The 23,670-nt window shown below is 45.8% G+C and overlaps 1 protein-coding gene and 1 non-coding gene across 3 annotated transcripts; one reads left to right on the top strand and one right to left on the bottom strand.

Moving 5' to 3' along the window:
* Positions 1-14,784: 14,784 nt before the first annotated feature.
* On the top strand, positions 14,785-22,307 carry CD8A (CD8a molecule). Of its 2 annotated transcripts, none has more exons than XM_043917830.1 (6): positions 14,785-15,200; positions 15,315-15,680; positions 16,262-16,378; positions 16,579-16,689; positions 18,155-18,185; positions 20,584-20,907. In XM_043917830.1, the coding sequence occupies exons 1-6, from the start codon at positions 15,149-15,151 to the stop codon at positions 20,603-20,605; spliced, it is 699 nt and encodes a 232-aa protein (XP_043773765.1). In that variant the 5' UTR covers positions 14,785-15,148; the 3' UTR covers positions 20,606-20,907. The 2 variants fall into 2 exon arrangements, with proteins under 2 accessions (XP_043773765.1, XP_043773764.1); XM_043917829.1 differs by lacking the exon at positions 20,584-20,907 and adding an exon at positions 20,946-22,307 and having other exon boundaries at positions 14,789-15,200.
* On the bottom strand, positions 18,832-18,904 carry TRNAG-CCC. The gene has a single exon. It is a non-coding gene; the product is annotated as a tRNA-Gly (tRNA).
* Positions 22,308-23,670: the final 1,363 nt, after the last annotated feature.

The raw sequence follows: 23,670 nt of genomic DNA, 5'->3' as shown, positions 1-23,670 counted from the left end.
CTTGTGCCTCTTCTTGATAACTTCTGCTTCTGTTAGGTCTATACTATTTCTGTCCTTTATAGTGCCCATCTTTGCATGAAATGTTCCCTTGGTATCTCTAATTTTCTTGAAGAGATCTCTAGTCTTTCCCATTCTATTGTTTTCCTCTATTTCTTTGCATTGATCACTGAGGAAGGCTTTCTTATCTCTCCTTGCTATTCTTTGGAACTCTGCATTCAAATGGATATATCTTTCCTTTTCTCCTTTGCCTTTCACTTCTCTTCTTTTCACAGCTATTTGTAAGGCCTCCTCAGACAACCATTTTGCCTTTTTTAATTTCTTTTTCTTGGGGATGGTCTTGATCACTGCCTCCTGTACAAAGTCATGAACCTCCATCCATAGTTATTCAGGCACTCTGTCTATCAGATCTAATCCCTGTCACTTCCACTGTATAATTGTAAGGGATTTGATTAAGGTCATACTTGAATGGTCTAGTGTTTTTTCTTTTCTTCAATTTAAGTCAGGCTGAGCCACAGTCAGCTCCCAGTCTTGTTTTTGCTGACTGTATAGAGCTTCTCCATCTTTAGCTGCAATGAATACAATCAACCTGATTTCAGAATTGACCATCTGGTGATGTCCATGTGTAGAGTCTTTTTCTTGGGGATGTTCATCACCAACTGGAGTGGCAGCTGTGCAGTGCTGGAGCGACTTTGAGGAGACACCCCATGTCCAAGGGCAGAGAAGCCCCAAAAAGATGGTAGAAGGGGTGAAATCGTGTTTAGAATCAAACCCCATACCCACTTGAGATGCTCAGAGTGCTCAAACAAACGTTATGTGCACCAGGACCCAGAGACCCCACAGAGACTGAGACAGAATGGTGTTTGAGTGTCTCCTGCAGAGATATGGGTCAGCAGTGGACTGCTACAGGGGCAGGGACTCTGGGTGCAGTAGACCTGGGTATGGCATAAGCCCTCTTAGAGGAGGTTGCCATTAACACCACCATAGAGCCACCAGAACTTACACAGGACTGGGGAAACAGACTCTTGGAGGGCACAAACAAAACCTTGTGTGCACCAGGGCCCAGGAGAAAGGAGCAGTGACCCCACAAGAGACTGACCCAGACTTGCCTGCGAGTGTCCAGGAGTCTCCAGCAGAGGCGTGGGTCGGCAGTGGCCTACTCTAGGGTTGGGCATACTGAATGCAGCAGTGCCTGCATGAGGCCTTTTGAACGAGGTCGCCATTATCTTCATTACCTCCAACCATAGTTTGGCCTCAGGTCAAATAACAGAGGGAACACAGCCCTGCCCATCAACAGAATTAAAGATTCTGTTAATCTTTAGTTTAAGGTTTAATTTAAGATTCAATTTAAGATTCTAGTAGATTAAAGCTTCACTGAGCATGACCCATCCATCAGAACAAGACTCACTTTCCCTCTCAGTCAGTCTCTCCCATCAGGAAGCTTCCATAAGCCTCTTATCCCTCTCCATCAGGGGGCAGACAGAATGAAAACCACAATCACAGAAAACTAACCAGTCTGATCCCATGGACCATAGTCTTATCTAACTCAATGAAACTATGAGCCATGCCACGTACAGCCAGCCAAGATGGACAGGTCATGGTGGAGTGTTCTGACGAAATGTGGCCCACTGGAGAAGGGAATGGCAAACCACTTTAGTATTCTTGCCTTGAGAACCCCATGAACAGTATGAAAAGGCAAAAAGATATGACACTGAAAGATGAATGCCCCAGGTTGGTAGGTGCCCAATATGCTACTGGAGATTGGTGGAGAAATAACTCCAGAAAGAATGAAGAGATAGAGCCAAAGCAAAAACAATACCCAGTTGTGGATGTGACTGGTGATGGAAGTAAAGTCCAATGCTGTAAAGAGCAATATTTCATAGGAACCTGGAATGTTAGGTCTATGAATCAAGGCAAATTGGAAGTGGTCAAACAGGAGATGGCAAGAGTGAACATTGACATTTTAGGAATCAGCAAACTAAAGTGGACTGGAATGGGTGAATTTAACGCAGATGACCATTATATTTACTACTGTGAGCAAGAATCCCTTAGAAGAAATGGAGTAGCCATCACAGTCAACAAAAGAGTCTGAAATTCAGTACTTGGATGCAATCTCAAAAATGATAGAATGATCTGTGTTCATTTCCAAGGCAAACCATTCAATATCATAGTAATCCAAGTCTATGCCCTGACCAGTAAAGCTGAAGAAGCTGAAGTTGAATGGTTCTATGAAGATCTATAAGACCTTCTAAAACCAACACCCAAAAAAGATGTCCTTTTCATTATAGCGGACTGGAATGCAAAAGCAGGAAGTCAAGAAATACCTGGACTAACAGGCAAATTTGACCTTGAAGTACAGAATGAAGCCAGGCAAAGTTTAATAGAGTTTTGCCAAGAGAAGGCACTGGTCATAGCAAACACCCTCTTCCAACAACACAAGAGAAGACTCTACACATGGACATCACCAGATGGCCAATACTGAAATCAGATTGATTACTTCTCTTGTATCCCCCCAAATATGAAAGACTATGTGCTCCACTCACGAAAAAAAAAAAATTGTAGTAAAATACATGAAACATAATATCTACCATCCTAACCATTTTTAAGTGTACAGTTCAATGTGCAGTGTGAAGTACATTCTTGTGCAACCATCACCACCATCCATCTTCAGAAGTTTTCATTTTGCAAAACTGAAACTCTGTACCCTTTAAACAATAACTCCCCGTTCCCCCTCCCCCCCAGCCCCTAGCAACCACCATTCTACTTTCTGTCTCTGATTTGACTCCTCCAAGTGCTCTGTGGTCTCCTGCACTGCAGGCAGATTCTTTACCCTCTGAGCCACCAGGCTAGCCCTAAGTGGAGCATACAGTATTTGTCTTTTTGTGATGGCCTTATTTCACTGAGCATAACATCCTCAAGGTTTATCCATGCTGTAGTATATGTCAAATTTCCTTCCAGTTTAAGGTTGCATAATATTCCATTGTATGTATATGCTACATTTTGCTTATCCATCCACCCATCAATGGACATCTAGGTCACGTCCACATTTTAGCTATTGTGAATGATACTGCTGTGAATATGGTATACTTCTTCACTCAGTTTTAACTTGACATTAAACACTTTCCATCATAAATACTTGTAAAGTATATAATTTCCAACATGTTGTAAATAAATATTGATTTTTTTTTTTTTTTTTTTTTTAGCCATGCAAGTTTTGGAATCTTAGTTCCTCAACCAGGGATTGAACTCTCACCCTTGGCACTGAAAGCCAGGGGTCCTACCCACTGAACTGCCAGGGAATTCCCCATAAATATTTTAAAATAAAACTTTACATCACCCTTTTTGTTCCTAATAGAACAATTTATATATCAATTTCATTTCACTAATCACCCATTTTGAAAATATAAGAACACATTCTTTAACTTTTGGAAATTTTCCATCATTCTTTTTTCCCCTCAAACTTATGAATTCTATCCCACTTCTTCCATAGACATTTATTCTAATATGGTATGTTCTTATGCTTGAAGAACTTTTATTGATCATACTTCTCTGCCACCACAAAAGCAAACAAATTGAAGTTTTAAATTTCTAGAACCATATATTCCTAAGTACTAAAAATTTAGATTATGCCACCATGCAACATAGTACACAATTACTCAAAAATAACAAATTACAAATAAAATTAACTATAAATTATAAAAGTTTAAATTATTAAAGAATAATTATTAAATGTAAAAAGTAACCTTTAGTGATAAAGTACTATAGTTATACAAAATGTTACCAGTAGGTAAAAGATACATAGGATCTGTCTACATTATTTGTTACAATTGCAATGTCAATCTATAATCATCTCAAAATAGTAAACTTTATTTAAAAGTAAATTGGAGGGGAAATTCAGCTCTTAATGAGACGAATAGGGTCCAATTAGTTAATGAACCCATGGGATAATACAACCTGTTGTTATAATGAGACAGGATGCAGCATCAATTAGTTTCATGTTTGTTTTGTTTTTTCATACAGTGTAAGCACTGAGAAATTTTATTCCCACAAATAAATAGCTGGTTTTGTTACAACAGGCTTCCCTGGTGGCTCAGATGGTAAAGAGTCCACCTACAATGTAGGAGAGCCAGGTTTGATCCTTAGGTTGGGAAGATCCCCTGGAGAAGGGAATGGCAACCCACTCCAGTATTCTGGCTTGGAGAATTCCATGGACAGAGGAGCCTGGCGGGCTACAGTCAGTGGGGTTGCAAACAGTCAGACATGACTGAGTGACTAACACTGACACTTTGTTACAGCAGAGTCATTACGTTTTTTTCACTTTTTCCAAAAATTTTTGGCCAAACAAAACCAACAATAACCCCATAATAGTGATATATCATGAAAATGTAGTTTTAATTATCTATTACTTGCTTCGTTAGTTTGCAACTAACAAAGTACCACAAACTAAGTAGCTTAAACAAGAGAAATGTGTTATCTCACAGTTCTGGAAGCTAGAATCACAGGATTGAGGGGTTGGCTACATTAGTTCCTTCTGAACGTTGAAAGGAAGATCTGTTCCATGACTCTTTCATAGCTTCTAGTGGGTTGCCGGCTGTCTTTGGGGTTCCTTAACTCGTAAAAGAGTCATCCCATCTATGTCTTTATTTCCACTTGATGGTCTCCCTGGCTGTGTGCCTGTATCCAAATTTCCCCCTTTTTAAGGACACCAGTTAAATTGGATTAAGACCCCTCCTAATGACCTCATATTAACTTAATTATGTATGTGCTCAGTCACTCAGTCATGCCCAACTCTTTGTGGCCCCATGGACTGTAGCCTGCCAGGCTCCTCTGCCCATGGAACTTTCCAGGTAAGAATACTGTAGCAGGTTGCCATTTCCTACTCCAGGGAATCTTCCCAACACAGGGATCGAACCCAATCTTGTGTCTCCTGCAGTGGCAGGCAGAGTCCTTACCACTGGTGCCTCCTGGGAAGCCCATTAACTTGATTAGTGCTTATTTGCTCAGTTGTGTCCAACTCTTCAAGCCCATGGACTGTAGCCTACTTAGGCTCCTCTGTCCGTGGGATTCTCCAGGCAAGAACACTGGAGTGGGTTGCCATGCCCTCCTCCAGGGGATCTTCCCAACCCAGGTCTCCCGAATTGCAGGTGGATTCTTTACTGTCTGAGCCACCAGGGAAACCCATTAACTTGATTACCTCTGTTAAAACCTTACCTCCAAAAAAGGTCAGTGTCAGAGGTACTGGGGGTTAGGGCTTCACTCATATGTAAATTTTTCGTGGGTGTCGAGGAGGGGACAGGGAACATAAGTCAATCTATAACACTTAGCAACTCTAGCAGGTCCTCTTTCAATTGTTTTGGAATCAAAGACTCAGGAAGCACTGACCTACATGTGAATTGGTCATGATCTTTAGACTTATTCACTTCTCAGTTTCTGGAGTCAGTGAAATAGGTTTTATACTATAGCCTCTCAAGTAGCTATTGACAAAGCTACTGTCCCTCTCTCACCGAAAAGCAACTGCCTACCCTGATGAACTTAGAAACAGTTGGGGAAATATATTTTTAACTACCATACAAATCTACCAAAAAAATATTTTTATCTTATCAAAGGCTTTCCACCTTGTTTTCACCAAAACTTTGGATCTAAAGCTTTCTCTCATTTGATTCATGAAAAATAAAAAAAAAAAGAAACTGCCAACTATCCTCATTGGCACAGGCTTCAACGTCAAACCAACTAGCAAATCAGGCTTACCTTCTGTTAAAAAAGAAGTCTGATTCCTTTTGCAATTCCAATGAACATGTTTTTTAAATTAATTAATATATGTATTTTTTGGTTGCACTGTCTTCACTGCTGCATGGGCTTTCTCTAGTTGCGGTGAGCAGAGCACTTCATTACCGTGTTCGGGCTTCTCATTGCGATGGCGTCTCTTCTTGTGGAGCACAGGCTCTAGATGCACGAGTTTTAGTAGTTGTGGCTCTCAGGCTGTATAGCATGGGCTCAGTCATTGTGGTCCCTGGCTTAGCTGCTCTGTGGCATGTGGAATCCTCCCAGATCAGGGATCGAACCTGTGTCCCCTGCATTGTCAGGCAGATTCTTATCCTCAGCATCACCAGGGAAGTTGTCCAATGAACATGTTAATGTGCATCCCATAACACCTGTCTCTCTCCGAACTCCAGCTCTACAGTAGAGGTTGGTAGAGTGATGAGGCTCAGGAGATGGCCATAAAGGAGCTCAGCCTCCAGCATTTCTGCCCAATGTCCTGTTTTCCAGCATCTCAGAGACTCTTCTCAAAAGAAATGCATTCTATGTCAATTCCTAAGCAAATGGACATTAAATGAAAAATATTTGAGCATAGGGGTGCATATATCTCTTTTCTTTGATTGCACCACAGTAAGATACAGGAGGTTGGGAGGTCTGCTGTTTTGTTTTAAAGCAGGAAAAAAGAGCAATTGTGAAATGTGGAGTGGACAAAGAATCTGCGAAAACTAGACAAAGACATTTGTTCTTGGGCAGATCCATCTCAGGAAAAAGGATAAATAGGCTTTGAAGACCTGGAAAACATCTCCCTTAAAATTATGTGTATACCCTGTGGGTGGGAATGAAAACTGGTGCAGCCACTATGGAAAACAGTAAGGAGGTCCCTCAAAAACTAAAAAATTCAACAGAAAACAGACAGGGGGATACATATACTTATGGCTGGTTCACACGGTACAGCAGAAACCAAACACAACACTGTAAAACAATTATCCTCCAATTAAAAATTAAAGACAAAACAAACCAGAAAAAACAAACAGAAAACGTAAGGGAAAAAAAAGAAAACGTAAGAGCACAGGAACGGCCATGTGAATATCAAACTAGATTTCAAAACAAGGTATCACCAAAGGTAAAGAGGGACATTTTGTAATGATAAAAGGGTCGATCTGCCAAGAAAACAAAACAATCCTAAATGTGTGTGTACCCAACAACAAAGCTTCAAAATATGAGAGGCAAAAAATGGACAGAGTTAAAGGGAGAAACAGGCAAATCCAGGAACATGACTGGAAATGTAACATCCAAGTTTCATAACTGATAGACCCCAAATGCTGCTTCTGGACAGGAGGCAAGGTATTTGAGGATGTGCAATTTTATCTGCAATGTTCATCTGAAGCAAATGTGACAAAATGCTAACACATTAGTTTTGAGGGGTGCTTTCTGGGGAACCTATGGGTGTTTTTATATTACTTGCTCTATTTTTCTGTGTTCAAATGCTTTCTTTAAAATTAAAGGGTGAATTGAAGAAACATTTAAGTGAATGAACAATAAATGAAATCCAGACATCAACATCACCTCATCCAATATTACTCTAGCTCCCTACCCTCTTCAGCCCACCCTCTGCCCCCACCTCCCTCTTTACCTGGGAGTCTTCCTCTGACAAACATGTGGGAGTCGATGTCCTTAAGTGGGCCAGGTGTTGAACACAGACTTACAATCTCTTCCTGCTACAGGCTGCATTCAAGTCGCCCCAAGCTTCCATGTCCTCCCAAAGCTCCTTTAAAGCCCAAATCCACAGCAGCCACCTCTCCATAAAGGATTGCCACCTCTTAAACCCCATCCTGAAGTTCCTATACCACCTGAATTACTGCCAATGTTTTCTTCCCTCTCCTTAAAAATGCACCTTCCCTAAAGGTTCAATATCCTCCTTTGCTTCTCCTTTCCGCTCTACCTGCCTTTGCAATCAGACCCAATCTCACAACTTAGATGAAGACAACCTTACACAGGCTGGGTTCCCAGCCCTGGTCCCTCTCTCAAACTCAAATCCTGCCTCTTCAGTTGCATTCAGGATGCTTCCGTTTGAACGTTCTTGACATTAAAGATCTGTAGCAAGCTGGCCCCCAACTTGACAGCAAGCGTGTGTCTGCACCAAGAGAATGACACAGCATCATTATAAGTTGTTAACAGACGTGTGGGTTTTTCCCGTCACAGATCAGGTTCTTACTCTCTTCACCCCATCCAAGCTGTGACTAAGGCTCTCCCAAGGGTACTTTAAATATTATCTCAACTTCTTCTGGCCTCCTGGGCTGCCTTCTTCTCTGTGCTTCTGAAGTCTTCTGGTTCAACTTCGTATGTTCAGAGATGAACATATTTTTACTTATCTTGTTTGGCATTCTGGGAGCCCTTTTAATCTGAGTGCTTGTGTCTTTTAATTGTGGAAAATCTTCAGCCAAGATCTCTTCCAGTGTTCCTTTTCCACTCTCTTTATTCTCTTCTTTCTGAAATTCTATTAAATATTTCACAGTGCGCATCCACATCTTAACAGCTTTTTAAACTGTTTCTGCATCTTCTTGCATTGCAATCTGTTAGTTCCTCAGTGCTAGTTTCCATTTTACCAATTATTCCTTCAACTATGTCCAGTGTAGGGTGTATCCTAGTTTATATCTAAACTATATATAGATTTTATTTCCAGTATCCTCAGTATTTATCATATTCAGTTCTTCTTGTTTAATTTCTGCATTTTCTATACCTTCTTTTTCTCTGTTTTAAACTCTTTTCAGATTGCTCTGTAGTTTGTATCTCTTCTGAAGTGAACTCCCATCCCAATTTTAGTAAGTTATCTTTACATGTATTTTGAATTTTCAGTGTGTATATAAAATCTCATCTTGAATGGGAACTTTAAAAGTCTCTCTTTTTAGAGAGGGAGAGAGAAGAACTGTGGGACTAAAGGATCAGTTAGGAGCCAGGCTGGGTTTCCAATTCATCTCCACCATTGACTAGTTGTGTAACTGTGGGTAAGTTATTCTCACATCTCTGAACCTCAGTTTCTTTCCTTGAAAAAAGGAAGAACTATAAAAAAGGGAGAACTATACTCACTTCAGAGGGTCCATGAGATTTAAAATAAGTCCTGCCAAGTTCTAGACCACTGAGGGTGCTCAGTAAAGGTCAGTTTCTCCTTTTCTCAGCAGCTGTAGGCAGATAATGATGACATTGGTAATAAAGTTCAGTGACACAATGAAAGTTAAAAAAACAAAAAACAAAATCTCTCTCTCTCTCCTTATATTTCATCCTCCTATTTTTTTCAGGGCAACAGTCAGAACCAGGCCTTATTCTGGTGGCTCTGGCTCTGTTCAGTGGTGACACTGGCGATCAGGTGACTGAGGTCTCTGGCCTGCCCTGCCATCACTGTGGGGACACAGCCCCATATGAGCCATGATTATGGGAAAATGCACAGCTTTCTCCAGCCTTTCACTGAGAAATCCTGACCCAACCCCCTGGTTCAAATAGAGAGCCTGGCTTCAGCCTCTCCCCATAGATGAAGCACTTTGGGACCCTGTTAGCTGAAGAAGTCAAACCCTCAGTGCCCCTGCTTGAAGACGGACACTCAAGACATGGGCTCAAGAACAGATCCCCTGGCTCCTGATTTCAGCCCTGGTTCCACCCCTACATTGAAGACATATTCACCTTGCTTTTGAATGAGTCCATCTTCTCCCCTTCCTCCTTCTCCTCCTTCTACCTTCAACCATACCATTACTACATATTAAAACACAGTATCAGCACCATCTTGATTAGGAGTCGAATGCCTCCTTCTTCTTTTTTTAACATGTATTTAATTTTTGCTTGTGCTGGCTCTCCATTGCTGCGTGCGGGCTTTCTCTAGTTGTGGCAAGTGGGGGTCTACTCTTGGCTGCAGTGCGTGGGCTTCTTGGCTTCCTTTATTGCAGAGCACGGGTTCTAGGCATGCAGGCTTTAGCAGTTGCAGCTCACAGACTTAGTTTTTCTGCAGCATGAGGAATCTTCCCAGACCAGGGATCAAACCTGTGTCCCCAGCATTGGCTGGCAGATTCTTGTCCCCTGTGCCACCAGGGAAATGTGTTAAACACCTCATTAAAAATAACCTCTCTCCCTATTCTTACTTTATCTATAAGCCAGCCACTTCATAAAGCCTTTCCTGAGCACTCTTATCTGAAATGAATTATCTCCACGTCTTCTTGTCTGCTCTCCTCTGCTTTTACCTGCATTTAGCTTTTACCAAACAAGGTTCTTGAAGACCAAGTGTGTAGCACATCCTGTTAGGCACCATGATAACAACCATGAACAAGATGAGGTCTCTTCCTCAAGGGACCAAGGTTCTGGTCATCAAGCTGGATGAACAAATAAACCACAGCTGTGCAGAATAAGTGCTTCAGTCTAGGAATGCCCAAGGTCCAGGTGACACCAAGAAGCCTATGGTCTATACTTCCTAGGAGCAGGGGGAGGGGGTAAAGGACTGAGCCCCGGGAGGAGGAGATGCTTGGGCTGGGACTTGAGGAAGAGGAGATTACTAAGCAGACAGCAGAGCTGAGAACAATCCAGGCTAAAAGAATAGCATGTTTAATGGCACTGAGGTGGAAGGGAGCAAGGTCTCTTTGAGAAACCAAGAGACACCAAGCTTAGGAGGTGTGAAGAAGGCAAACAGGAGAAGATGGAGATGGTGCTGCAGAGCCAAGTGTGCAGGGCCCCCAACAACACTCAGGATCACCCCGTGTCCCCCCTGGGACCATAGGAAGCCCCTGTAGGATGGAGCACAGGATTAGCAGGACCAGATTTTCACTGAAAGGGACCAGGAGCACAGGAAGAGGCCAGAGTGGAAGTGGGGTGGTCAGTTAGAAGGTCACTGCAAAATGTCAAGATAAGACATGACGATTGCCTAGTTGAACTTGGGGGCTTGAGCATAGAGGAAAGTGGGAATGGTAGAAGTGAGGTAGGATTAACAGGTGTTTGTGATTAAGATAAAGCAAGGCCCTGATAATTCTAGAGTTCAAAAACCCTTCTAGGCCCAAGCAAGTTAACTCTTCCAGGAGATGGTATTATCTCCTGGACCAGCAAGGGGAGACAACAGCTAGCTTCCAACACCATGATTCCAGGTTGGTCCTGAGTCAGCATCTTAGGAGCTGGGGCACAGGGGCCTGACTAATCTCCTACCACTACCCCACCCAGTTATACATTCTGAATAGGTCTTTAATTAATGTGTGTGAATATGTGTGTGCATGCTCCATCGTGTCCAACTCTTTTGTGATCCCATGGACTGTAGTCCACTAGTCTCCCCTATCCATAGGATTTCCCAGGCAAGAATACTGGAGTGGGTTGCCATTTTCTTCTCCAGGGGATCTTCCTGACCCAGGGATTGAACCTGCGTCTCCTGCTTGGCAAGTGGTTTCTTTACCGCTGAGTAGTTCTGTGGTTTAAGAACATATACCTTTGGACTTCCCTGGTGGTTCATTGGTTATCATTTTGCCTTTCAATGCAGGGAATGTGGGTTCGATTCCCGGTCAGGGAGTTAAGATTCTACATACCCCATTGCCAAAAAAAACAAATCATAAAACAGAGGCAATATTGTAACACATTCAATAAAGGCTTTTACAATAGGCCACATTAAAAAAAACCTTTAAAAAAATAACCTATGCCTTGAGGAAACAAAGACCTGCTTAAATTCGGCCTAGAAACTGGTGACCTGTTTAAATCAGCATAAAAACTGGTGTTTTCTAAGGGACCGTGGAAAGGCCTGGCAGGATGGAGCACAGACCAGGTTAGCAGGACAAGATCTTCACTGAAAGGGGCCAGAAGCCCTGGAAACATGCTAGCCTCTCTGTCATAGAAACTGGTGACTCTGTTACCCTGTCACTCCCTGAATGTGTTTAAAAATAAGGAGTTTACTTGAGAGTGAGGCTGCTCCCATTTCTTCATCTACGCCATGGGAGTGCCAGTGTGGGATGCGGAGCTCACCTGGCAGTCCTCACCCAGCCGTCTGCACACCTGGCCCTACAGCACACAAGCATCGCCAGAATGTGCACTGTTGCATCTGCTCTGTCTGCGACAGGGCGGATGTCATTGTGGTTATGCCGAAAATCTACCAGTTCTCTGAAAAATAACATTGGGGTCACAGAGCCTCCTCGGTGGGTTTGACATGTTGCCTTGACATCCCCCCATCTTCTGTCATGCTCTGCACAAGGGGGCCACCAGCCCCCTGGTTGACACATTTCTAAGTTGCAAGGCTAGAAGACCTCCAAGCCAGTTACAGCTCACTTCCGGGAGAGTGGAATAGGATGATTCTATTTTCAAGCTTTGTACCCCAGAATCTGGGCACCGTCATCCTCAGGAACCTGGTCCCCAAGGTCCAAATATCTGCAGGTTGACTCTGGCTCCCCTCCAATGCTTCCTCCACCAGCGAGGTGCACCTTCTGGCCAGCCATACTCTTTACCACCCTCCTGATGGCATCCTTTAGCCAAAAGGGCCATTTAACACTCCTGCAGTGGGAACAGAGATGAAGCAAAATGGGAAATTATCTAAAATGAGGATTGCCTTGTCAGTGGCCTATCTGGACTTGGCTGTTTCCTTGTCACCCTCACTCATGTGAGTTAAGGCACATGTGAGTTAAGGCTGTGTCTACACAGCCAGGGACACAACACACATACATATTGGTATGCCAGGGGAACCACTGCTGTGTGCCACAGTCATATCAATCATTACAAAGGGTTTTCCTTCCTCAACCTCCCTAGTCCTCCATTTGAAAATGTTCCATGTACATGAGTGACTGCTCAATGATATAGATGCACTGGATCTACTACAGTCTTACTAGTAATTGCAAAAATTGAGAAACTGCTGGGACTTTCCTGGTGGTCCAGTGGCTAAGATTCCACACTTCCAATCCAGGGAGCCTGGGGTTCCGTCCCTGGTCAGGGAATTAGATCCCACCTGCTGCAACTAAGACCCAGCACAACCAAGTAAGTAAAGAAGCGCTTTTTTAAAAATTGAGAAACTCCTTAAATGTCTGTTAATAGGGAAACTAAATTATGGAACACTCATATAAAATGCTGGAGAAGGAAATGGCAGCCCACTCCAGTATCCCTGCCTGGGAAATCCCATGGACAGAGGAACCTGGTGGGCTACAGTCCCTGGGGTCAAAAAAAGAGTCTTAAACACGACTAAGCATATTAAAATACACCCCTTTAGAAGTATGGGTGGATCTAAAGCTGCTGACATGAAAAGCTTTCCTCTTCTACTGTTAGATAAAAAAATGCAGGCTGCAAAAAATATGTGTATGGTACAACTATGTGTCTAAAATGATGTATAAGCATCTGTGCATAGACTTTATATGAAAGGCACACATAAGTGGTTTTCTGTAGAGAAAGGACAATGGGAGGAGAGTTGAGAAGGGAAACTTCCCCATACTCTTTTTTTGTATTGTCTGAAGTTTTTCAATAATATATAACTTTTGTAATTTAAAAGACACTTTAAAAAAAATCTCTAAATATAAAACGTTAAATGGTGTGTGTTCGAGTAAGTACCTCGGACGCCCTGGGTAGAGGGGTGAGGGAGAGGGTTGACATCAAAGTTAGAAAAAAAAAAAATCCCATCCAACAGTCAAGCTCAGACTCATGAAGAAGGTTTTGCAGTTTTGCAAACACAGCTCAGCCTGCCGTGATATGACATGTGACGTCTGGGACATAGGCCTCGCCACCAGGCAGAACTCATGGATGGGGCAGACACATGGAACAGATAACACCAGGTGGTTTGTCTCTAGAAACAGGGGGCAGCAGCATGCGGGGCACGCACTGTGGCAGGGTCCCCAACCCCTGGGATCTAACGCCTGATGATCTGAAGTGGAGCTGATGTAATAATAATAATAAATAAAATGTGCTTGAATCTTCATCAAACCATTCCCTGCCTCCAGTCAGTGGAAAAGTTGTCTTCCACTAAACTGGTCCCTGATGTCAAAAAGTCTGGGGATCGCTGCACTATGGGATGCAAAGTGAGACAACCCGGAAGAAATGAGAGACGGGACCCACTATGGGGTGGAAGGTTTCAGGACAGCAGCAGACAAAAAAGGAAGGGGCCAAGTGTGTGTCAGGTTGAGACAGGAAGAACCATCTCCACCCAGGCTGACACATGTGCCTGCCAAGCACCCAGAGCCAGAAGAATGAGATTCAGGTCCCAAGGCTTGAGAGCTGGCCAGGGGCTGAAACAGAAGTGCATTCCAGCACGGGGAGCCCACAGTTCAGATCATCAATGGCGCTAGTGATAAAGAATCTGCCTGCCAACACAGGAGACACAAGAGAGACGGATTTGATCCCTGGCTTGGGAAGATTTCCCTGCAGTAGGAAACGGCAACCCACTGGCAGTATTCTTGCCTGGAAAATGCCATGGACAGAAGAGCCTGGCAGGCTACAGTCCACAGGGTCGCAAAGAGTCCCATAACTGACTGAGCGCACCATAAGATAACCCTGTGGGCATGTAGTGGGGGGTGAATAGGAAAGACTAGGGCAGGGGCCTGGGCAGGGGGCTGGGCAGGGGGCTGGGCAGAGCCAGCACTCAGAGGCTCCAAGCCAAGGCAGGGCTGAGCTTCCACGCAGACCTGCAGGTCACCAGGAGGCTTCAAGAGTGACACCATCACATTCCCTTTTGGAGAATACTGTTCACAGCAGTGTGGTTGGGGGACTGGCCAGAACAGGGGCTAGTGTGGAGGCTGCTGCTGGCCTCAAAGGAATGAGGCTGTGGTGGCCAGGTTTAACGGCTGAGGAAAGAGCGTAAGGAGCAGAAAATCACAAGCCCCACACACTGCTGACCGGCTGACTGGTGGAAATCTCCTCAATGGAAGGAAGAAGATTTTTTTCCTCTGTGGGCACCCGGACTCCCCTGTCCGAGTTCCGCAGACGTGGGCCAGTCACTAACTCCTCTTAGTCTCAGCCCTCAGGGCCCACTTCCCGGGACCTAAAGCCCCAAGTTGCCGGTGCCAGGGCCACTTTGACTGAGGTCAAAGGAAGTGGACAGTTCTCTCGCCTTCCTGCTCGCTCACCCTCCCTTCTAGAAATCTCTCATTTGTATGTTCTGCCTCTGTCACACCCACAAGAGAGCCCTTCCAAGGGCCACTTCCAACCATCCTTGTCTTTGTTCTCCACCCGGCCAGATTGCCTCGACGGCCCCCACTCACGGACCCCCACCCCCCCCACCGCTCTCTGGGCTGGAGGGTGACAACCGCGAAAAGGAGGGCGACTCTCTCCTCCGCGGGGCTTCAAGTGACATCACATCCTCCGAATGCGAAATCGGGCTCGGCGGCCGGTCGAAGGGCGAAACTTCCCCCGGCCCCGTCGGTGATCCACCGGCTCCTGCGCGCCTCGGAGCTTCCGCGGCGGGGAGCGCGCCATGGCCTCACTCTTGACCGCCCTGATCCTGCCCCTGGCCCTGCTGCTGCTCCGTGAGTTGGAGACCCTTGGGGGAGGCGGGGGCGGGGCTGGCATGGGATGGGGGGGGGCGGTGGGGGGGGGCAGCGCGGGGCTCCCGGCTCAGCCTCACTGCCGGTGCCCCGCAGATGCCACCACGGTCCTCGGGTCGCTCTCGTTCCGGATGTCGCCGACGACGAAGGAGGCCAGACTGGGCGAGAAGGTGGAGCTGCAATGCGAGTTGCTGCAGTCCGGCATGGCATCAGGGTGCTCCTGGCTCCGCCAGATACCCGGGGACGACCCCAGACCCAACTTCCTAATGTACCTCTCCGGCCAACGGCCCAAGCTAGCCGAGGGACTGGACCCCAAACACATTTCCGGATCCAAGGTCACCAGCTCCAGATTCCAGCTCACCCTGAGCAGCTTCCGCCAGGAGGACCAAGGCTACTACTTTTGCTCGGTCTTGAGCAACTCGATCCTGTACTTCAGTAACTTCATACCTGTCTTCTTGCCAGGTTCGGGCGCCCCGGGTGGGCTTTGGGGTTCACGTCTGAGTCCGTTTTTCACAAGGACACCGCTACTTTCGAGTCTCTTGGGGTTCGAGCCTCTGGGGGCTGGAACTGTTCCCAATTCACAGTCGAGGAAACTGAGGCTAGGGTGCGACTGCGTAGTAATTCAAGGTGACTTTTTAGGTCTGGTTGCTCTGGGCTCGAGTTCCGAGCTGGTATGATACTGGGGTAGTCATTGCACTTAAATTATCTGAGCTTCCCTCTGCTGGTCAGTAGAAGGCGGGTGTCCCACTCGCCCGCCCCCGCCTCCTCCAAGCCCTCGAGGTTTCTGGTGGGGCCCTGGAGAGAGGCCGGGCGGAGGGGCACGGGCCTCTGTGTTCATGGCCAAGGCACCCAGTGCGCTCAGACGACCAGGTGGTCTTTCAGCATCTCCTTGCGCTGAGCGCCGAGCTCCGCTGAGCCTCTACGGCTCCTCCAGTGGCTAATCCGGAGGGAGCGCCCCCTTGGCAAAGGCTGGCGGAGAGGTGGGGAGGGTTCGCGGGCACAGCTCCAACGCAGCCCCTAACCACTCTCCGTTGCTCCCGCAGCGAAGCCTGCCACCACGCCGGCGATGCGGCCATCCACGCGGGCGCCCACCATCGCGCCGCAGACTAGGTCTGTTTCTCCGCGCTCAGAGGTGTGCCGGCCCTCGGCGGGCAGCGCAGGTGAGGCGGGCGCGGCAAAGGCCCTCTCCGGGGCCCCACTGATCTTCCTAGCAGCCCAAGCGGTGGGGGAACGAGAGTCGGAACCGGGAAAGGGACGTGCCCGCCCCACAGCGGTGGGATGGGGGGGAGGGAGGGGTCCCTAGGGTGGGGTTGGGGATTCTGGGCCCTCTCCTAAATGTCCGCGTCTTCTGTGCCGTCAGCGGACACGAGCCGGCTGGACTTCGCCTGCGATATCTACATCTGGGCTCCCCTGGTCGGGACCTGCGCCGTCCTTCTCCTGTCGTTGGTCATCACAGGCATCTGCTACCGCCGTAAGTCCTGGGAAATCGCGCGGGAAGATTCAGCCCGATTTTTGCATCGCTTTGCTCTAGGCAGACCTTGCGGGCAGTTCAGTTGGGTTCGGATTTCTGGAACTTCGAGTTGCACCGCAGGGCCAGGCACTGCCTATGTCTTTCCTGGAGAGAGAACACGGGGGAAACCCCTTCTCTTTCCACACCCCAGGAAGTCTTTAGGAAGGCAGAGCCCCATCCCCGGAGCGGCAGCGGCAGGGGTTGGGTGTTCCGCCAGCAAAGCCCGCAGGTCTGGGCTTATTACAAACGCCTGGGATGGGGACGGGGGCAGGGCGGGGCCCGGCTGTGGCCCGGGGACCAGTGCCCAGGAGGCCCGGGTCAAAACCACTACAGGCAAAAAAAAAAAAAAACCACTACAGGCAGTGGTTTATCCTTGGCCCCCTCCTTGAGAGGCCCCACCCCAATTTGGATCCTACTGCACGTGGCCGTACTAACCCACGTTCACCCACGTCTGTATTTGCAATGCTTTTTAAATTGATGTGAAGAGGGGTGGGAAAGAAGACCTCACCTCAGTTCTCAAGAGTTAAATGCTACTTACTGCATATTCAATATCTTGTAACTATCTATAAGGGAAAAGAATCTGAAATATTTATTTACATATACATGTATATATACATTTACATATATATGTATATGTGTTATTCCCTCAGTCACATCCGACTCTTTGGGACCCCATGGACTGTAGCCCACCAGGCTCCTCTGTCCATGGAATTTCCCAGGCAAGAATACTAGAGTGGGTTGTCATTTCCTCCTCTAGCGGATTTTCCTGACCCAGGAATCAAACCTGGATCTCCTGCATTGCAGGCAGATTCTTTACCATCTGAGCCACCAGGGAAGCCCCATATATTTACATATATATATATTATATATTTATATATATTTAACTGAATCACTTTACTGTACATCTGAATCTAACACAATGTTGTAAATCAACTATACTTCAAATTTTTACTTTTAATAATAATTATTAAAACCATAAAATGTAAATATATTATGCTTTATAGCTTGTGTTTTAGTTAATTAATCTTCTTTTCAGTGTCAATCATTATTATGCAGTCATTTTACAAATTTACTTTATTATAATGTATTTTTTCCAAATATTTACTTATTTGGCTGCGCTGGGTTTTAGTCAGGGCATATGGGATCTTTTATTAATAGTTTCAGCATGTAGGATCTAGTTTCCTGATCAAGGATCAAACCCTGGCCCTCTGCATTGGCAGTGCAGACCACCAGACCACCAAACACCTATGATGTATTTTTTATAATGTTGATGTAGTTATTGTTTGCTTTGAATATAATAGTCATAGCCACACTAGGAAAAAAAACTTATAATCCTAAATAAATAGGAAAAGTGAAGCAGAAATCATGTTTGGAACTATTGGTCATGGTGAGATAGTCATTTTACCCCTTCTTTTTCCTTATCCAGGAAACCGAAGACGTGTCTGCAAATGTCCCAGGTAAGTCTCTTATAATCTCTGGACCTGCTCACCCCAGGCAGCAGATGGTGGGAATCTTTTCCAGACAGAGGCCATGGCAGCAGAGCCCTGAGGTCTAGGGAGTTACCATAGTGTCTGAACAGATGCAGGCAGAAGGCTGACACTGGGGAGGAGATGGAGGCCAAGTTGGGCTAACGGGCAAAGCAGTGTGATTTCAGGAAATGCCCATCTTGTTTGGCCTAACCTGAAGAATTCCCCCACTTAATCCTATATCCACGAGTGCTCAGTCATGTCTGACTCTTTGCAACCCCATGGACACCCACCAGACTTCTCTGTCCATGGGATTCTCCAGGCAAGAACACTGGAGTGGGTTGGCATTTCCTCCTCCAGGGTATCTTCCCGACTTAGGGCTCGAACACACTTCTGTTTTGTCTTTTACATTGGCAGGCGGATTCTTTACTGCTGCGCCACCTGGGAAGCCCCCAAAGCCCCGAGATTCTTTTTTCTGGACGATTCTGTCTGAGTCTTGTTTTCCTTCTTTCTTTCATAAATACTGATTTCTTTCTTTTAAAGTTTTTATTTATTTGGCTGCACTGGGTCTTAATTGTGGCACACAGGATCCTCAGCAGCGGCATGTGAACTCTTAGCTGCAGCATGTGGGATCTAGTTCCCTGACCAGGGATCAAACCTGGGTTCCCTGCAGTGGGAGCACAGAGTCTTAACCACTGGACCACCAAGGAAGTCCGAGTCTTGTTGTTTTCTTAAGAAAACTTTTTTATTTTCCCATTGGTTTGGTCTAGCTTTTGGGGGTTGGCGGGGGTGGGGGGGGGAGAGTCAGTTTTATCACCTGAACCAAAAATCACTTGATTAAAAAAAAAAAATGGCCTCAGTTGCTCATTTCCCTGTGGCAACTCAGGGCCTTGATTTACTGCCAAGGACTGGAGGGGGAAGAAGGGGGAGTCAGGAATAGAGGCAAAGAACTATCTGGCAGTTCAAGTGACTCCCTCATCCAATTCTAGCTCATGATCATTCTGAAATGATCAGGAAAAGACGTAAGTGAAAAACAGTGTCTGAAAGAGAGGCCTCAGCCTCCTTTCTCCTTCCAGCTTAGTCTGAGGCAGCACTGCCCTGACATCTAGCAAGGGCCCTCTCTAGCCCAGCACAGTGATGGGAGTCACACCCAGGGAACTCCTTATGCTCACAGCAACCCCATGGGGGATACCACAGTGCCATCTTACAGATCACTGGCTCAGAGATCAGGGAAGCTAGCCAAGGTGGCAGAGTCATGCTTGCACGTCAGCTAGCAATAATGCTGCTGTTTAGTTGCTCAGTTGTGTCCAAGTCTTTGCGACCCCACTAGACTCCTTTGTCCATGGGATTTCCCAGGCAAGAATACTGGAGTGGGTTGCCTTTTCCTTCTCCGGAGGATCTTCTCAACCCAGGAATCAAACCCATGTCTGCTGCTTGGCAGGTGGATTCTTTACCACTGAGCCACCCATCAGTAATATTGGGTTGGCCAGAAAGTTCATTTAGGTTTTGGGAAAAACCTAAATGAACTTTTTGGCCAACTCAATCATAACAACCTTAAAGTTTACCAGTGCTTTATATATATGAATATATACAAAGTTTTTAAGTTTCAAGTTTCATAAAAACCCTTAAAGCAGTCAGTGTGGTTACCATTTTATAGATGAGGAAACTGAGGCTTAGGACCTTAAGTGACTTGTCTGAGGCCATACTGCTAGCAAGCAGGAGAGCTGCAACTTCTGTTCAAAGCCCAGGCTCCTCTTTGTGGTTGGGGGCCAGGGCAGAGGGAGTTAACGATAACCAACTCTATTCACCAGTTCCTTTCAGTAGATGAAAATGCTTCAAATTTTATACCTGAGGTTTGCCTTTCACACTCCTTGATATTTCTCTGCAGAAACCCAAGTTCAGTGTCTTATACATTATTATTTTTTAACAATGGAAATGTAATGAATTTCCAATGCATATACTAGAGGTGATATACCAATGGATACTCTTTAAGAGCAGAGAAGGATTTTTTAGCAGTTTCAATATTGGGAAGTTTTTGGAGGAGAATTATCCCTTATCTCTATCTTTTCTGAAATTTTGAAATGAGTAACTGAGAATAAAACTCTGTCCAAAATACAAAACCATGCAGATTAAAACTATGACCAATTCACACACCTGAGTTAATAAGCTCAGTGATGACCAAGGGCAGCTCAGCTTCAACCCAGAGGTTTTGAAGGATGGTGTGTATAGACAAGACACGATGAATCAGCCCATTTAGAAGGTGCTAGCCCAGTAGTGAATTAACACATCAAATTTGGGTTATCAAAGGGACTTTTAGGTAAAGTAGCTCTACTTGACTGATAGATGGTGGTTCATTCACATCCTCCCCTATCTCTGTGATCCTTTCAAGGGCTGAGAATCAATTCAGATGATGGCTTGGTTATCAGCCTGCTCTCACACCTCCATGGGGACCTTGACAAAGTCTCTAAGAAGCTAGACTAACTGGCTTCAGATGCTGGCTCCAACCCCTCCTAGCTACGTGACCTTGGGCATGTTCTCCAGCCTCTCATCTCAAGATGGCACAAGGAAAGTTCTTGGCAGGGTTGCTGAGGTCCTTCACCCAGTCCCATGCTGGTGGCCTGGGGACAAGTCCTCAGACCCCCATGAAGGCTGGGAAGCTGGTGTGAGGGTGGGTGTGGGTAGACATGGGTGGATGCTGCATCAAATTGCAGGGGCTCTTGCTGCACTGACAGTCACCCACCTCTCTTCCAGGCCCGTGGTCAGACAAGGAGGCAAGCCCAGCCCTTCAGAGAAATATGTCTAACATGGCGATGGGCCCCGTGCAACAGCCACTACAAGACTTCAGACTGAGAACTCTCCTAATGGAGAGCAAGAATCCTTCCCTTTTGATTTCTCCAATGCTTCCTTCCTTCTCATTATTATTATTTTTCATGGGGTTGGGGTGGAAAGAGTTACTTTTTCTTTATTATTTACTTCGATACAAAACAAGACTGTCGTGTCTACGGCATACCACAAGGGTTATCATGCTGTTGTGCTCCCATATTGGGGTAGAGGGCGGGCAGGCCAGAGCTACCGCAAGCTGTGTTCTCAGAACCTGGCTGTGAGAACTGGTGGGGGCCTCGGCACCCACTCAGCCCCAGCTTCTTCTCCACCCATTTTACAAAGGAGGATGCTGAGGCCCAGAGATGGGGAACAGCTGGATCAGAGTCCTAGCAGGGACTCCATACCACTGAGGTCTTTCTTCCGGAGGCCTCAGTCTCAGCGTGGGGAGCTGGATCTCAAGCGTCAAGAAAACTAGTTTTTCTGAAGTACCTGTGGTAGACCCATGACTGCACCCAGAGCTTCGATGAAGTAATGAAATAGGTCAAGAAAACTTGACAGAGTTCTGTGAGACTGCTGAACAGGATCAGATTATTTTTTTATAATCAGGTGTGAAATGATACAGATGATAGGAATTCTTCCAATGAAGTGGAAGGAGTGAACCGAACTCTGGAAAATGAGCAACCTGACCTCTCAAGAAAATCTCTGGGAAATTCCAGCCTGGAGGCAAGATGGTTCTCCCAGCCCTTGTGTTGCAGAAGGACCCATGAAAGAGGAGAGGCCGCCCTCTGCAAGCATGATTTGAACGTCAGGAAAGTTGAATGTAGTTCAACTCTCTCTAAACATTGAGATTCTGTATTCAAACATGCTCCTGGGTCATCCGTGAGTTTTTATAGTTTGCAAAAGGAGAATTGTGACCAAGCAGGCTGGCACGGGCCATGGCCACCCCAGGCTAGCAGCTGAGGGGATGTGGCAGACATACTCTGATGAGGAGACTAAGAGCCCAGCTGCAGCCCTACAAGGCATTTCCTTTCTTACTGTGTTCTGCAAAAAATGCATGCTCACTGGAAGAAAAAATGTAGCTAAGGTAGTAAGAATCATCCATAATTCTTTACCTCAGGGATAATCCATTGTTAATATTATGGCCTACACTCTTCCTGATTATTTTCTGTGCCTACATATAAAATATATAATTTTTAAAAGTGGGATTGCACTATGCTTTTATATGACTTAGCAGCATCAGCAGCAGCATGCTTTTGTAAGTGGCTTTAATAAACAAACATTTATGGCTTACTTCTTAATAGCAAAGTCGTATTTCATTTTTGGTTGTGCCATTATTTAACCATTACTTGATATTTCATTGTTTCCAATCTTCCACTACTGTAATAACAAACACTACTAAAAAGTTGCAGACATCTTGAGGACAAATACCTAAAATTCTTGGGTTGCTGCCCACTTTCACCTCAGACTCCCCATTTTCACATCAATCAAAATAAATTCGTCTCTTCTTGTATCATTTTCCTTCATTTTGTTCTTCCTTGGTAACAGACGAGTTGCTACTCCTCTCGTAATAAATCACAAAATCTTCATTTTGTCCTTCAGGTGAAATAGACATACGGAAAAGTGCACAAACTGTAAGCGTACAATTCCAAGTCGTTATTCAACGAACTCTCACATAGCCAGACCACATGAGAAACAGAACTTTCCCTGCCCTCTAGAAATGGCCTTCCACAGCCTTAATTTTAAAAAGCAGTCTACTTTTAGAGAACAAAAATCTAGAGGAAGAAGTACCGTGAGTGTGGGAAAGCAGAAGAGAAACTGGGAACATTCCTTCAAGACAAAATCTGGCTCTGACCCCTCCTCCCAAACCTATCAAGCTAACCAGAACGGGGAAGGAGGGGGCACACCCCAGGGACAGAGGCCTAGCTTGGGGTGGGTTGCAGGCTCCAGGCTGTCTCTGTGTTTCCTGTAAGAGGTGAGGAGGAGCATTCCTCAAAGGGAGGGACAGTAAAAGGGCCACATTCTTTCTGGGCTACATTCTTTTACATTTTTTCTCCAACCTGCAGCTCAGGTGTGAGCAAATGGGAGCCATGAGGCTCCAGAAAGGGTTAAATACGCCCTGATTTTTTTTCATGTCCCCCACGGAAGGGTTGGGCTTCCCTGATGACTCAGACAGTAAAGAATCTGTGCCTGGTGGGCTACAGTGCCTGGGATTGCAAAAGGTCAGCACGACTGAGCCACGAACACACACGTGAAAGAATTTCTTCACTCACCACAAATAAAGTGGCAAAACAACAGTTTGGAGATTAAAAATATGAACACAGGAAAAAGCAATCATTAGAACCGGCCCTCGAGACCAGGAAGAAAATAGAGCAGCGAGTACAGAGTAGGAGGCCTGGGGCACACCAGGGGTGGGCTGCGAATCTAGGCTCAGGGCTCACTGGAGACCACAGACATCCAGCCTGCTTGTTCCACACGTGCAGGAGAAGGACCGACAGTTCAGAGCTGGAGGCCTCCGTCCCAACAGTCATTTTTTTTTTTTTTACTTGCCAATCTCTAGCCTGAAGCACTGGTTTTTACCAATTTTCCTACATGAAAGATGCCCACAACACATTTTAGGACCCTGAAAAACAGGAACTTAGAGAAATCACTTTTG

This window comes from Cervus elaphus, chromosome 11, assembly GCF_910594005.1.
Source record: "Cervus elaphus chromosome 11, mCerEla1.1, whole genome shotgun sequence".
In the NCBI taxonomy this organism is placed as follows: Eukaryota; Metazoa; Chordata; class Mammalia; order Artiodactyla; family Cervidae; genus Cervus; species Cervus elaphus.
The sequence above is the reverse complement of the archived record's forward strand: the minus strand, read 5'-3'. Positions and strand labels throughout refer to the sequence as shown.

What these genes read in the sequence shown, in the direction of transcription:
- CD8A (XM_043917829.1), top strand. Translation starts at nt 15,149, where the DNA reads ATGGCCTCACTCTTGACCGCCCTGATCCTGCCCCTGGCCCTGCTGCTG. An exon ending in GCCCTCGGCGGGCAGCGCAG is followed by an intron (nt 16,379 to 16,578) that starts GTGAGGCGGGCG and finishes CTGTGCCGTCAG; the next exon opens with CGGACACGAGCCGGCTGGAC. An exon ending in CGTGTCTGCAAATGTCCCAG is followed by an intron (nt 18,186 to 20,945) that starts GTAAGTCTCTTA and finishes CCTCTCTTCCAG; the next exon opens with GCCCGTGGTCAGACAAGGAG.